Source organism: Anabrus simplex, chromosome 5, assembly GCF_040414725.1.
Source record: "Anabrus simplex isolate iqAnaSimp1 chromosome 5, ASM4041472v1, whole genome shotgun sequence".
Lineage (NCBI taxonomy): Eukaryota > Metazoa > Arthropoda > Insecta > Orthoptera > Tettigoniidae > Anabrus > Anabrus simplex.
In genome coordinates, this window is record NC_090269.1 from 430637552 (window position 1) to 430654554 (window position 17003).

At 36.5% G+C, this 17003-nt stretch overlaps 1 protein-coding gene across 1 annotated transcript in view; it reads left to right on the forward strand.

Annotated features, from left to right (window-relative positions):
- The window catches only part of LOC136875055 (zinc finger protein OZF), a 149919-nt gene that overhangs the window by 53970 nt on the left and 78946 nt on the right, over positions 1–17003 (forward strand). The window contains exon 4 of the mRNA XM_067148780.2: positions 15600–15695. Within this exon, the coding sequence (XP_067004881.2) occupies positions 15600–15695 (96 nt within the window). The remainder of the gene's footprint in view (positions 1–15599; positions 15696–17003) is intronic.

A 17003-nucleotide genomic window follows, 5' to 3' on the forward strand; every position in this document is an offset into this window, starting at 1 on the left:
ACTAGCAAAGATACTATCCCTGTGTTCGCTCCTTGGTGCGGAATGGGTTTTAATTCTGTGTGATTTTGAGGCAACTTAATGGAATTAACACACTCGATCAAACGTGTATCTAATTTTATCTAAGAGATTGTTTAATTTAATTAATTTTAAGATAGGTGACTGGTCTCAAATATAAGCTTTAATTTTGTTGTTGTTGTTGTTTCGAAGTTCTTATGGAGGTCAACATTCCATTTCCTTTTAACCAATTTGAATGGATTCATATGTTACTAGTTTCTTTATAACAGTTCAAGCTAATCAACATTTTATTGTTTTTTTTAAATAATTTAAATTGATCTACATTTGTTCTTTCAAATTATTTTAACCTTGAATTAAAGTTTTTTGCTACCTAAAGATTGGTGGTTTTTGTTGCTTTACATCAATTCAGCACTGTCACTGTTTTTTTTTTTTTTTTAAATTTCGACTGCGTCTTTTGAGCCCATTGATCACGCTTCCCAAGGCAAGTGTTTGTTTCTTTCCCATTTGTCTGTTATTGTGATGTGTTGTGATTGTTTTCCCTTGTATTTTATGCCTTCCTTCATGTTAGCTTTAACTCCCTTCGGGGGCCAACACACTACCAACCTTCTTGCCTAGTGGACTTCCATTGGGTGGGTAAGGTTAAGGCTCACCTTCCTTGGGGTTATGGGTTTGCCCTGCAGATGGTGCAGTATTTTGACTGGATAAAATAAAGAGTTAGGCCTCAAATATTTTTATAATGTACATAATAAATTACCTTTTCATTATTAAATTTTAAGGGGTGCTTTTTTCTTTTTTCTGCTATTGGCTTTACGTCGCACCGACACCGGGGTGCTTTAGAAACGTTTCTAATATAATATGGAGTTAAGGTGGATAAGCTGTGGCTTGTGGTTCTTTGGTAGGTGTGCTATTAACCAACTGATTAGCTCAACTTGGCACACTGGGACAAAATGCTGGCAACCAGGAATCAGTTAGCTGGAAAGTTTATTATGTCCAATAACAGACCAGCTATACTGGTATTATAAATTTACTTATTTGGACAAATATTTCAGATTCCCTATGGGTATCAACATCTTTATCATCTGATGGCCAGACAGGCATCAATTTTTGAAAATGAGAGAAAGTCTCTCATAGTGCATTGGCACTGCCAGTGGCTCCAAGTAGCCTATGCAGTGGCCTCCACAGTATGCACCAACCATGCATGTTGATAGTGTGCTATTTACTAACTGATGAGCCCAACTTAGCACACTGGGAGGAAACACTGACAACCAGGAATGAGTTAGCTAGAAAATTTATAATCATCAATAACAGACCAACTATATTGGTATTATAAATTTACTCATTCGGAACGAATATTTCAGGTTCCCTATGGGAATCAACATCTTTATCATTAAATTACTGTCCAAGGCCCTTATTAGCACCGCTCAGCTTTTCTTAAGATGAAAGGTTGCCTGCAGTACTCATATGTTTGGTACTTAAACATGAATCCAGTGAGCTACCTTGACTTTTCTTCCAAAACAATATGATGGAATGATGGTGTGAAATCCATGCTAGTAAAATATTGCATATATCTAAATCTTTTACTAAGTCTTTTGGTTTTGATACTTGGTCGTATTATGGAATTAGTTTTTCATTTAATTTTCTGGCAGCTGAACATATTCTTAGGCTTCCGTTACTTTTTCTTACCACTACCGATAGATTAAGATACAGTGTAGTTGTCTTAGTTATTATATCATCAGATAACATTTCCTGTGTGATTTCTTTAACTTTGTGGAAATATTTTTCCAGGATATCATAAAGATTTCCCCTATAAGGAGTCCAATCATTTACTGGTAATTTCTGTTTAAAATTTGGGATCTGCCCTGGTTTATTCTAAAAATTTTTGAATTTTGCCTTAAAATTTCGTATAACATTACCTTTTTCACTGCTGAAATCTCAGTCTCTGCAATACTCCTGCAAATGTCCAAACTTTCCTCTTCTTATTCAATGCTCACAATCTTTTCAATATTATATATTATTTGTGCCTCCACCCCATTAATATCATTATGTATTTTATCTTGATTTAAACCTTCTTCCAAGATGTTATTTATTTCTTTTCCTCCTATTCTCATATGTTCATTATTATTTATGTTTTCATTTAGTCTAATTCGTCCTGATTTTTCTTTGCCATTGTTTTTACTAATCGGAAATCTGATTTCTTGTTTCTCCATATCGGTTGTCATTCTCGTAACTACCATAAAATCAATGCCCAATATGATGGATGTTCAAAATTCATTCTTCCTATTCTGATTCTTAAGTATGTCTGCACCTTGAATTCTACAGTCTTATCTGGAATAATTCACCTAATTTTGATTTTACACCGCACCGACACAGATAGGTCTTATGGTGAAAATGGGATAGGAATTGGACAAGAGTTGGAAGGAAGTATTCTTGGCCTTAATGAAGGTACATCCCCAGCATTTGCCTGCTGTGAAAATGGGAAACCATGAAAAACCATCTTCAGGGCTGTCGACAGTGGGATTCTAACCCACTATCTCCCGGATGCAAGGTTACAGCCGCGCCCCTCTACCTGCACACGGTTTTAACCTTTCTCTCGATTTCCTGAAATAGTGTTCAAGATATGATGGTGATACTTGCTCCGGAATATACTAAACAATGCATCCTCATTCCGTTTATCTTGACCATAATTATAAGTAAATTAAACTGCTGTTTCCTTATATTAGCTGTGATATCATCCATCGATTCATCTGGTCCTATTTCCATTATTCAATTTGCGCTATAATCCAACTTAAAATTTTGTCATTTTCCTCGTCCTCGAAATTTTCTATCTCTTTGCATATTCGAAAATTGACGGTTTTTTTTTCTTTTCAGACTTCTCTGAGTTGACATTAAATATGTGAATAGTAGGGTTTAGTCTATGCTCTTCTTGCTATTTTTGCTTATATCTCTGCAATTCAAAACTTTCTGCGCCTTCTATATCCCCGTTTACATCTTGTTTCTTGATTGCCTGTTCCCATCTTTCTTTTTTCTAGGTAGCCTCTCGTAGATCTTGTATGTATTTCTTGTTCATATTGAAACAGGAACGCCCTACTTCAATTGTTCGGAGAGCATGGATGACGTCAAGGCGTGTACGGCCCATGCTTAGAGAGTATGAGAGAAGAGTAGTGCAATACATTTATGATTAATGGGGAACTTGCTGTTTATTCAAGAGATAAGCAAAGGAATTATATCACCTTTTACAGATGTATTGTGAGATTACCCTTGAAGGTGCGGAGGAGACGTTATTCTGCGGCGTCGGCGTCGGTGTCGTCCTTCATCGCCGGTGTCGGCGTCGTTCCGCGTCGTTGGTGTTGTCCTGTCACTGGACGTTGACGACGACTCGAATCTGAGGCAGATCGTGCAGCGTGAAACAGTTGTTAAGGAGCGGAGAAGTGAAGAACTCCCGCACAGAATACCAAGGGGATCTGGTGCGACATTTTTCCACCGCACCGCGAATTAAGGCGAAGCACTTTTGAATAGTTTCCCCAGTAATAGTGTTGGACGCACTTTTGAAGATGAAATCAAAGTCACAGTAGACACTATCGTACTTGAAATAAACAATGAAAGCGATCTGGAACCTTCCAAGATGCAATGATTAAACACTTCGCTCAATCTCAAAAATAAAAAAAATTCCTTGGATATAGTTTTTGCACTGTATACTTAAGTACAGCACGCACATTCTCATTGAAATAAACTAGAGCTTCGACGAAAATAAAAAGAAATAGTTTATGACAGTCCAAGTCCTGTTACCTCGTAATTTTTCGGAGACAAGGTTATCACTGAGGCGCAGTTTTTCAATTTTTGACAGTTTCATGAGGGGATTTGACATAGTCTTCGAATGAAATGAAGGTTGGCACAGTTTATGCTAGGAAATATTAACACTTTTCACGCGGAGCGATAGACACAGTCTTTGAGGGAGAAAAAAAGTAGGCACTGTTCTTTATAAAATAACGTAACACTGTTCGTAAAAGAACTGCTCAGTCGCTAGGACACAATTTTACGAGGTAGCTTAACACGGTAGAGGAAACAACTACAGCACAGTTTCAAATGTACAGTCTCTTTAAATTCACAGTCCACAAACGAAATACAAATGCACAGCTGTACAGACTGATAGAAACGAAATTAAGCTTTTGTTCACGCGCAAAGTCCAAGTTCACGGAGAAGGCTTTCAACACTAACACTTTCGAACGCAAGTACCCATCCGGACAGAGTGACGAACCGTATAGTGATGTGCTTGCTTGCATACACACACTGAGTGAAACACGCACTCACCGCATACTGCTTTACTCAAGGCTAGCGACTGCCTTTTATTGCCGATGGTCGGAAGGCGTGGTTGCACATGTGGGCATCTAGAAAATTTATATCTCGGCCATCCTTCCGCCGATTTACGTGAAATTTCGGTTAGCAGCATTTATTGTTCAGGCCTACAAGGTGACGTCCTCAAAATTATGATATTACATTCCGTTCGTGATGAAATGTCATGGAACACGAGAGAAATTTCGGTATGACGTCACTTGGCCTTGGCTGGTACTCTGGAGCAGCGCGAGCTTGCATGTTGTCTCCCACAATACGTGCGCGTTCGGCGCTCGTTTTGAATGCATACAACCGGGTGTTAGTGAGTTCCTCTCAAGAAATGATTGAACGTGAATGCTCGCAGGTCATTCCCGTTTCAATATATTCTCTTTCCTTATAACTTCTTTCTTGACTACCATCACACATTGGCCTTCTTCTGTTGTTAAATCGATTTCTATTTGCCTTAAATCAGTTATTGGGTCTATAGTAGGGTATGAATCTGTTGTTTGTATTATATCTTTCATTATCTCTTCTACACTTGCGTCTGTTTCCATCTCTTCTTTCTTCCTATTCGATCCATTCCGTCTGCCTGTAGTTTTTTGAGTTGACTCTTTGTTCACCTGATGTGTTCCTACCAATATTCTCTTGCGTTAACACTTTTATCAACTTCATTATTTGGGTTACGAATTACTCTATTTGTGGGATGTACTGTTGTCATGTCCAACTGCCTCAATATATTTTCCATATCAGTTGCTGATTCCACATTCGCAGCTGCTAATAGTCTCTTCACGTCTGCTGGATTGTTTTGATTGCCTCTAACTCAATAGGTGTTTCATCCATGTCCTGAAATCGATAAAACTGGTACGCAAATTAGTTGCTAAACCTTGTCTGACCAGTAGATGCATATTTCTTTGATTATAGCTCCTATCATAGATTTTGTTGAACCTCAGAGTTCCAAAATCTTCTCAGAAAAGCAATTTTAAATTCGTCATAATCGTGGAAACTGTACTTGAATCCTTGATACCATAAGTTAGGATTCGATTCTAAATGTTTCTCAATTACTCGTAACTTTTTATCCTTGGGAATCCTGTTTTCTCCAAAGTATTCCTGCATTTCTCTTAGCAATCTCTTTGGTGACATGCTCGCTGTGTTGTTGAAATGTTTCGGCCTGTCATCACATGTCTTAATAATGTTTATTATTGCAGGATTTCTGTTATTATTATTGTTTCCTATTATTATATCACTGTTATTTTTGTTTAACTCAGCTGTAAATGTGGGCGTTGTTTCTCTTTCATTTACTTGTGCTTCATTTGCCCTGTGCCTTTCATTATAATTTGACATGACAGATTTCGTGGCCTGGCTTTCATTTCTTATTTCTTGATTTTTCGTTTGAATCTATCTTAATCCCTCGCTTCTCTTGTTAGCTTCGTTCTTACTTCGTTGCATATCTTCTTTCATGATATCTAACTTATCTCCGATCTGATCACAGGCTACAATAAAATTTATTTCCATTGACCTGTTTGTGATCTCTACTCCTTTGTTTATTTTGTCTATACTTTGTTAGCATTGTTCCCACTTTTCTTGAGAATTGATCTTCATTTCTTCAATGTTTTCATTTAGTTTCTTTATATCTTCTTCCTTCAGACTTTGGATATAATTCCGACTCTCTAATAATTCTTCTCTGATATTATTGACCTCTTTATTTTTATTCTCCATTATCTCAGTCATTTCATTGCACAAATCTATTATATCAGTCTTGATATCCATGATTGCTGATCTGAATTTCCCAACTTCTGTTTTTACAATTTCTCTTTGTCTTTCTTCCATGTTTCTCATCCCTTCCATCTGCTTCTGTTGTAGTTCCTCCTGCCTCTGCTGAAATTCTTTCTGCCTCTGTTGTCCTTTTCTCATGTTTCCAACTATCTCCTTGTTTGTTTCTTCCTTCCCTGCTGTCTTCTCTCATATTTCTCATTTCTTCCATCATTTTATCTTATTTTTCTTTATCTTCTCACCTTTCCTTTCTCATTTCTTCAATCATTTCCTGTTGTTTTTTTTCTTGTTTTCATATAATTTACTGTAGGATTTCTAATATTCCCGTTAGTTCTTCCTTCGTCTTTTCTATCTCTTCCTGGTTACTCTTTATAGCTTTGTCCCATTTCTGTAATTCCTCTTCTTGCTCTTTCTGGTATTCTTCAAATTGTACCCTCATCTCATTAAGTTTTGCCATCTCTAATTTGCTAATTCTCTAATAACTCACGATACTTTAAAATTCTTATGTTTGCTCTAATATCTTATACTAGACTTACAGTATATCTATATCTTAACTATTAAATATTCTTGTTGAACTGTACTTATTATACCATTGAGTGGACTACCCAGAATCCCCCTTACTGAATGAGACTTATCATTCCAGATCTTATGACAATCCTTGCCCTAAGTATATTATCCAACTCTAGCCCATTTCAATGTAATCATTACAAAATAAATTAAAATTTACTATATCTCCCATGATTTTATCTTATAGATTACTAAAATTTAGATTTTATTCTACTGTTTTCATTAAAACTTTCCAAATTATTGTCTATTGCTGTTGTAAGAAATCTTTTTCTTCTTTTAGATAATGTCTTCTGCTTCTCTGTTGGATGCCAAAATTTTACTTTTTATTATTTGCCTTTCTTTTTCTTGCCTGTACGTTGGTATTAAATTTTCTTATTATTATATTCTTGGCCTGTCATCTTTCACTTGTACATTGGGAGCCAAATTATCTTTTTATCCCTCTTACTCCTCATTGTCTTTTCTTCCAAAGTTGGGCACAAAATTTTCTTTTTATGCCCTTCCCGTGTCCAGGATGGGTCATGCAAAAGAAATCCTGACCAGTCTCTCAGGGTTCATGAATGTGTTTTTTTTAATGAGGGGTCAAAGACACACCATTACGCCAAGTAATATTTCATCTGTAAGCTGAGTTGATGGACGTCTCCATCTCGCATATTGTATCACAGGAATACTTAATTCTAAGTTACCTTACACTTAAATAACACTTCATGTGAAACTTGTGTAACTGTACAGGTGTATGACTCGCAATTTCTAGGTTAGGAAGTTTTCATAAAATAATTTTTAATATAAAGTAATAGATATCTTGTGAGTTTAGAATTGAGATATAGGAACATTATATTCTAAGAAGAATATTTGGTTGTAGGGAATTAGGAATCTATGTTTCTTTATATTGGTGTAACCTAAATTTGTGTATGAATCTGCACATGGCATAGCAGTAAAGTTTATGCAACCAGGAAAACAGCTACTATATCAATAAAGACAGTTGAAGTTGGTTTAAAGTGTTGCAACATGTGGATTTTGGCGGACTCTGTGCTGCATGGAGCGAGTCTGTATATGTGCATGTGCATGCTACGAGTTTATTGCTATTGAGGTTACTGTTGACGACAATTGATACCGCGAAGTGGGTGCTGCACGAGCATTTTACGGGAGCTTTATTACTGTACAATTACTGAGTCAAGAGTGCATTGCTCTTTAATGGACATTCCCAGTGAGCGGTTGGTGAGAGATGGTGTACGGTGATGTTTTATAAGACTATCGATTTTCCCTCGCCATGGAAATGCTCACTGTGAGCAGTGTAGAGGTAATATGCATGTGGTTCACAGAACTAAATAAGTTATAGCCCAATTGTTCATTACCTGCATATTCTTGGAAGAATACTACATGCTTGTTAGTTATTTATTGTGGAGAGAACTTTTAAAAAAACTTACGCGAGAATGGAACTGGGGTCATTATTCTTTCATATTGTCCAATGTGCATTCAGATTCAGTAACCGGTATGGACTCAGTGTGAACAGTTTTCATTCATACTTGTTTGGCTGCAGTTCTCTTCACTTCGTGTAATTTGATATTTTCTTCGCAGACATGTGACTTGACATCGTACGTAGCTAAGATTTGATTTGATATCACCTAGCATGTTGAGGTGTCTTATGTTAATACCTCATACAGTGCCTGCTGTCATTTCTTGATGGATACAGTACTTTTGCATCCGTCTCTTGGCACAAGCCAGATTAAAGTGTAGCTTCCACCAAAGTCCCAGTCAACATCCATGGCTGTGACAATATGGAAGCTGCTGGGGTATGGGTAGTGCTGAGTAATGACATTCAGAGCATGACTAGTGCATATGAGTGTTATGAAAGGTGCTGCTCATAGGATCAGTCATGCTGCAATAGCACTTTCTGACCCAGTGAGGAAAGCAATGGCAAACTACCTCATTCCTCATCTTGCCTAGTTTGCCTCATTTTGGTGCTGCCATTGGTTTTTGGGGTTTCCTTAAAACCGCATAGCCTTTGGTGGTGCTATTTGAGGATCCAACCAGCCTCTGGGCTGATGACGTAACAGACAGACAGACAGACAGACAGTGACATTACTTGGTATTCTCAAATGGTGATGGTGCTTCTTGTTCATTGTATATACGAGGTCAAAATGGGACGAAGATCTCGTAGCTTACTTCTAAATTGTCAGCAGTATGCTAAGCAGTCTGCAGTCTGGATAAAGATGAGGGGAATTGGTGCAGTATTTCCTGTGTGGTGATGTTTTGGGTTAACCAACCAACCTATAGATGGTGGCAAATTGAAAGGCTCAGAAGTCAAGATTTAAGAAGTGAGCGTTATGTTAGGTTAGCGATGCACTTAGTAAATAACTGGTTTTAAATCATAGCGCGAGTTGGAGCATCTTGTCCTTACTAATTAATATGTTGAGTGAAAATGATATGTGCTGAATCTATTATAAGGTGTACCACATGAGGTATGTATGTACAGTGTAAATATTAAGTTGTTTGTGAAGTGGGCAAGATGGAGATGTAATTGTTTATTGTGAGTAATATTAGACTTTTTATAAACTTTTATTCTCAACAAATTTAATAGTTAAGCGTATGATAAGTTTAACTCATGGAGTGAAAACCTGGCATGTTACCTAAATTTAATTTCTGGGGGGTAAGGTTTTATAGCAAGTTAGGAGCATCGTCAGACTGATGACCGTCGCCTTTGGAGAGGGAGTTCTGTCATGTTCTTTGAGTCAGTTATTCTTGTAAATTGTTTGCAGGTGGTGCCTAGTTTTGTTATTTATACCTTATCCTAATGACTATTCATTCATGTAGTATTTTCTGTTTCAACAACAAGTTACACTTGACTAGTATTATTTATTCAAAAATAGAAATATTAGTAAAGGAAAATGAAATCACTAATTTAATATTTTAAGAAATGTAATTAATATTTGACCTGGTAGCTTAAAATTTTGTAAGTGATCACTATTATCATTTTTCACTTTTTCATCATAATTGAATTGCGGTATTATCTTTATAGAACAATCATAAAGAAAACTGTAAAATATGCAAAATCAGCATGCAAAATAGATGGTTACATTAATGTATTACAATTTTTTATTCATATCAGTTTCTGTTAATGTTAATATTCTCAGCTGTCATAGGGACAAGCTATTAAAATAAGTTTTATTAATCTTTGGTTGGATTATCTCATGATATGGCTAGAGTATCTCACTATAAGCATCCAGGAAAGTGATAAGTTTTTTATTTATTAGCAAAAGTTTACTTTTAATCAATTAAAGTTACTATATTATGCAATATCATGTCTTATATTAACTTCCCTTTTGCAACATAAATTTATCTTTGAGTATAACAAGGTATTCAGTTCCTTATATGAGCCTAACTATTAATATGTGACCTTGCACAAATTAATTTAAATATCTAGGGAACATCATTCGTGAAGACATTGTGCAATATCAATTCAGTTACTTTCCTATACAAAGTAGCAATCATCCATATTAACATAAGTATGCCATAATTAATTTAAGAAAATGGATTTTTTCAGTAGAAATTCTAAAAATGTCCAAGTGAACCAACACTCAGTGTTATAGAAATACCTTTTGAAGATCTTATCCTATCACAATATTCAATGAAAGTCAAAACACATCATCATGATCATAATAAATGGATTTTTGAAGAAGTATAATCTCATTAAATCATGAATATTGATCCTAATTTGTGCCAATCATCTCATCTCTGTATTCAAATATTCCATTTCCACCTACTATTTCATCGTAGCAATACACATTCCTTCAATTCGTCTTTCATATAACAACATTACATCTTCATTACTCATTTCAAAATATATCTCTTCTTATTATTCCAAACATTTCATATGTTTACCTTTCTTGACACGCAAGTAACTTATCCTCATATATTCATATCATTAGATCACTATCTTCTTAAATGATATCAACATTTATTCTGTCTGCTGTTATTTTCATATCTAGTGCTATCCTAACTCATTATGATAGACCTAACGTATCACCTATACACACATTTACACATCAAATGGTATATTTTTAAAATCTCAAAATATTCTCCTCATAAGAACTTTGAATATGATATATTTGGATTCTTTGCTTTCACTAAAATACTACTATCACATTACTATATCGCATGTTTATGACGGGTTAATTAAGTTTCTTAAGAAGACTACCTCTTCCCTTTATATTGACATAATAAGTAAATCACTTGTGAGAATCTAACACAATTTTGGTTATTTTGAAGACAATAACTATTAAACAAATCAGGCCTTAACTAAAAATTGTCAACTCATGTTAATATCTACCAATCTATCTTCTTAAATGATATCAACATTTTATATGAGAACCTTCTTTTTCCTTTGCTTCCGGAATGATATAATTAGAGAGACAGTAATTGAAAAGCTCCACCTTTTTGATACCTTTTATTTGCTTTTTAGCAAATTAATTAATTATAAACAGTACATGTTTCATTCTCACTTGAGAACATCTTCAGCTGTTGTTAACCTTAGGTGAATCGCTAAGTTTCTGAGTATATATATATATATATATATATATATATATATATATATATATATATATATATATAATGATATAATTGCTCGTTCACCCTCTGCAGTCATGGGTGACGGTCATCTTGCGGGACTGGTCATCTAGACGTCATTTGCGGTGTTGGTTCAGCTCGGGTTTATCCAGGTAGCCTGCCTCATATCTTCTTAGAGATTTATCACGATCTTGACTTGCTCAATTACAAAGATAAAATACATTGATGAAATCTGTTGTAGCTATGAATGATTTCAAAGCCTTCTAAATATACTTTAACTGTTTGATTTTGTCTAAGATGGCTTTGCGTAATTCTAATTTCTCTCAGACCTCCAAGTTGTCTGCAATTATCTCATTTTACATATTGTATAGAATTGTTTTATGAATTTTGCAATGATGATATTGCGTTATTTCAACCGTTTGCTTCTCTGATCAAGGCCTTTTTCTTGCCGTCTATAGTATGGCTTGTCACGAATTTTATATATATAAAATGCATTATATATTAATATTCTTATATGTTTTGCGTTATCTTGTTATTTTGTTAACATCATTAACTTCTTTTTCTTAAATTATCTTCTTTCTTGATATCTGAAAACATTCAGCTCACTTCTTAGTTGCAATATGTCTGCTTCCTAAGCTTGTCTTTTCATTTGTGTCTTTTGTACAGTGTTGGTTTTTTTAACAATTCAAATTCTTATTTTGTCTTTATCGCTGCCATTAAAATCCTATATACTTCAACATTGCAATATTCTGAACTTCCATGACATTCTATAATGTTTATTATATTTCATTTCGTTGTTAGTATTCGCATTCATTGCAACTCGATTGAGTTCTATTTCTGGAATAATGGAATGGCACAATATATTTACATTGTTTATCTTGGATAGTAAACATCTATGTCCTCCCTCTTGCAGATGCCTGTTATATTTTAAATACTGTTTTCAGAAATTCAGTGAACAGGGAAAGTCCCACATACTAAAACACTGTGCATAATCAAGCAGGAAACTTGATGAATTATGTAAATATATTACTTTTTGCTTAATGAATAACAGGGTCGACCTGTGTGGTGTAGTGGTTAGTGTGGTTAGCTGCCATCTCCCGGTGGCCCATGTTCGATTCCCAACTCTGCAGCGAAATTTGAAAAAGTGGTACCAGATCTGGAAGGGGGTCCACTCAGCCTTGGGAAGTCAACTGAGTAGAGGGGTGTTCAGTTCCTACCTCAGCCATCCTCAAAGTGGTTTTCTGTGGTTTCCCACTTCCCCTCCAGGCAAATACTGGGATGGTACCTAACTTAAGGCCAGGGCTGCTTCCTTCCCTCTTCCTTGTCTATCCCTTCCAATCTTCCCATCCCCCCACAGAGCCCGTGTTCAGCATAGCAGGTGAGGCAGTCTGGGGGAGGTACTGTTCCTCCTACCCAGCTGGATCTCCCTGTCCCAAAGTCTCATGCTCCAGGAGACTGCTCCTGAGGCGATAGAGGTGGATCCCTCGCTGAGTCCGAGGGTAAAACCAACCCTGGAGGGTAAAATAATTATGAAACAAAGAATAACGGGAATTTTACTTTTTTAAATGGAAATACTGTCGTGTCCATCCAAGGAATATTGTAAATCATAGCTTGTACGCTTAAACCCTGTATCTTTATAGATTGTAACAAAAAACTCATAACTTGGCAGTTTTCTATGAATGAATAAATATAAGAAAATAAAACTAATTGTTTGTATCGAGCACAGTTTATATCAATCTAGAATATCTTCAAATGGGCAAATGTTTTTGCGATTATAGAGCTTTATTTTAAATACTACCCTCCAGGGAACTTCGTGATCACAATTGAACATCAAGGCTCCCTCCCTTCCCTGCAAAGTGTGTCCACACTCTCGCTTCCCTTTGATGTATCTTTGTTACGTACGTCACGCCAGTCCGGCCGCTCTGGGCTGAGCACCTCTGGTATATACATTTAATGGGCTTTGTGTAACTGCACTCTGTAGCTGGGAGAGGAAAGCAATGGGAAACTACCTCACTTCTCATGTACTCAGTATGCCTCTTCCATGGAACATGATGGTAGATCTGTTAAGGAGCCAAACAGCCTTCAGGCTTACAACAGGTGAGATACAAGAGGTATATTTCATGGTGAGCTATACTTACCTGTGTTACTTAATTATCAGCAGTAAAGTTTCAAGTTATGAATTCTTCAGAACTGGTTTGTTTAGGATGAGTAGAAGAATTAGTAGTACGTCTGTTCATTTTCCTGATGTTTCAGCAGTACTTTAGAAGGTTGTGTGCGATATGATAATAAAAATATCCCTGAGCATTCAGATGAGTCACTTTTCTCCTCTTGAAAGACTCCGTGCTGACATGCTCTTTAGGTTCTTCCCAGTGTAGAAATTTTCCCAAAAACTTCAATGAAGTTTTGAAACTGTGTCATTTACCATTGATATGCATTTGGGTCTGTCGCCCAGATGGCAGATTGCCAGTCTGCTGTTTACCTAGTCTTTACTTAAATGATTTCAAAGAAGTTGGAAATTTATCAAACATCTCCCTTATTCCAATCCTGTACTCCTTTTCCTGTAAGCAGATACTGGCCACAATTTGTCCTCTTGACTTCCGTCTTCATTTTAATGTTATCATTTTTCCTACTTTTAAAAATTCCACTCAAGCTCATTTGTCTACTGATGTCATTCCATGGCCATCTGTCCACTGTCCGCTTGAAACATATTACTTAGTCGAGCACCACGTCTCCTTTCTCCCAAGCCTTCCCATTTGAAGTTTGTAACTTTTTCATAACAATAACTATAATCATATGTCTGAAATCGCCTAGAAGAAACCGTGTTGCTTTCCTTAAGATCCTTTCCAGTTTTCAAGTCAAATAATTCTCTTGAGGTTCCTATACTTCCTCTTGGTGAAATTACAACCTGACTTTTCACCCCGTTCATCAACATACCATTGGAATTCTGAAACTTATTTGCTACTCTACACACTAAAACATCATCTGCGAATAGCCTTATCTGTGACTGCAGTTCTTTGCTCATACCATTTATATATATGAAAACATAAAGTTCCAATCATTCTTCCCTGCTGGACCCCCAACTCCCACCCACTTCACAGGATCAGATAACATTTCACCTACTCTAATTATCTGAGTTCTATTTTATGGAAATGTAGCCACCCAATTAATCACTTGTTTTATCTAGTCCAATAGCTCTCATTTTCATCAGCAGTTTTCAGCCTCCCAAGATCTACCCAATCAAATGCCTTGGCTAGGTCAATAGCAGAACAGTCCACTTGACTTGCTGAATCTAAAATATCTGATATATCTTGCTGGAATCATACAAGTTGAGCCTCACTGGAATAATTTTTCCGAAACCCAAACCGCCCTCTATCAAACCGGTTGGTAATTTCACTAATATGTCTAATATATTCAGAAAGAATGCTTTCCTATAACCTACACGCAACACATCAAGCTGACTGGCTTGTAATTATCCGCTTTATGTTTATCACACTTTTCTTTGTAGTATAGCAACTCTCCTTTCATTAATTTAGTGTAGCTCCTTCATGCTTGTTTAATTTCCTCTTAAAATGAAAATCACCGGGCGAGTTGGCCGTGCGTGTAGAGGCGCGCGGCTGTGAGCTTGCATCCGGGAGATAGTAGGTTCGAATCCCACTATCGGCAGCCCTGAAAATGGTTTTCCGTGGTTTCCCATTTTCACACCAGGCAAATGCTGGGGCTGTACCTTAATTAAGGCCACGGCCGCTTCCTTCCAACTCCTAGCCCTTTCCTATCCCATCGTCGCCATAAGACCTATCTGTGTCGGTGCGACGTAAAGCCCCTAGCAAAACAAAAAAAAAAAAAAAAAAAAAAATGAAAATCACCACCACTGCCACTCATGCCAACAGTAATCAGACAGGTACTTAAGATGTAGCACTATATCCCAATCCATTGTCTTTATTATGATCCCATAAATCATCAGTTCAAGATTTTTGTTTTCAACCTTTGTATCGTTTTGTAAATATATATTTTATCACAGGTAAATTTCAGTACCTCACTAGTATTAACTGCTTCCTCTACCTGGACATTATCCTTATGTCCAAACTGGTGACTAAATACTTCCACCTTCTTGAAATCCTTGCACATATCTCTACTTGTTCACTAATAATTTCCAAAATGTCCTTCTTGTAACCTGTTTCTGTCTTTAAATACGTATACATACCCTTCCAACTTTCAATAATTTTTATTCAACGGTCATTTATGCCTGCAGTCATGTTCCCTTGTTTAAAAGTTTTTTATTTGCCATGCTTGTTTGTTTGTGACTAGACTGGCAGATATGTCTGAAGAGTTTGCCTGATATAATAACTTTTTCACAGGAAGAATTTGAAGTTCCATCAGTAATAGTATGTCTGAAAGAAGAAACCAAATCAGAGTTGACAGTGCCAGGACCAACACAGCAGAGCACATTTCAGGTAAATTACATGCATGCAGTGCGGCCAAGGGAACCTTGCCATATGTGTCTATAAATATGTTTTCTCTTTTTTTCCTTGTGTTCCAATATAGAACTCAGTTCTGGCCAATATAGAAATCAGTTCTGGCCATTTAAAGAAAGTTCACCTGTTTAGTTGTAAATTTAAATGATTTATAGCATAACAAATTGAACATAAATTTGTACTCATTTCTGAAGAAAGTTAACCAGAGTTCACAGAAAGAAGGAAATGTGTACATCTTTTGATTTCATTTCAGGGGAAAGTGTTCACTGGGCTCTGTTTTAACTAACTTGTGTTTTCCCCTGCACTGAAATTGTTCTCCAAGTGTCATGTTGGACCTCTTTACAAGCCATTGTCTGAAAGTGAAACTCATGAGAAAACTTCTGAAGAGATTTCATAGAGTGAGTTCTCAACTTAAGGCATGTAATTTGAAGATTATTGGGAAAAACAGTAATTTTGCTAAGTAATTTCCTTGGTTTCTTCAAGTAGTTGTAAAACCGTATGGTAGGTGTTGGATGGCAACTCATAAAGTTCTAAGGCCATACGCTGTGTAGCATTTAGTCGCTAGTGTGATGGCGATGATACGAGGGAAAGTCAATAAGTACCTGCAATCAATTTTTATAATTTGTTACAGAAATAGTATGGACTTTTTATTGATATCATTTTTCAAAAAGTCACCCTGCTTTCCAGTTCATGTGGTCCTCCATTTCACAAGCTTTCTGATACTCTCTGCAAAACAGATTTTTGGTTGTGCAGGAAGCCACGTATGCACCCCTTCCTTCACCTATTGATTGGAGCTGAATCAACGGCATCTTACAGCATTTTTAAGTGGTCATAGCATATAAACTTCATGGTTGTGATCCATATTGAATTGTAATTACAGTATAATTATTAAATTAATGTCATAATTGTCCACCTTTCAATAATATAGGGTGCGGCAGAAATACCTGATGAATTTCAGATGTAAATAACTCAGCAACGCAACAAGCCATTCACAATTTTGTTGCACAGTTTAAAAGAGCAAGGTTTGCCATTTATGTCACACACAGTAGATTGGAGCGAACTAAAGGTCGTATTGATTACAGCTTTTAAACAGGTGTTATTGTTGTGATGCATGCGGTCTTGGCTGTGGCCTTGGAGAACACGTGTGTCATCTCGTCCGGGCTAGTCAGTCAGCTAGCCAGTTGTTAGCATGGCATGGAGTGGTGAACACCGAGGTTTTGTGATTAAGGCTTATTTCAAAAATGCCAACATCGTACGGGGTGACGTTCCATGGCCAGCCCGTTCCCC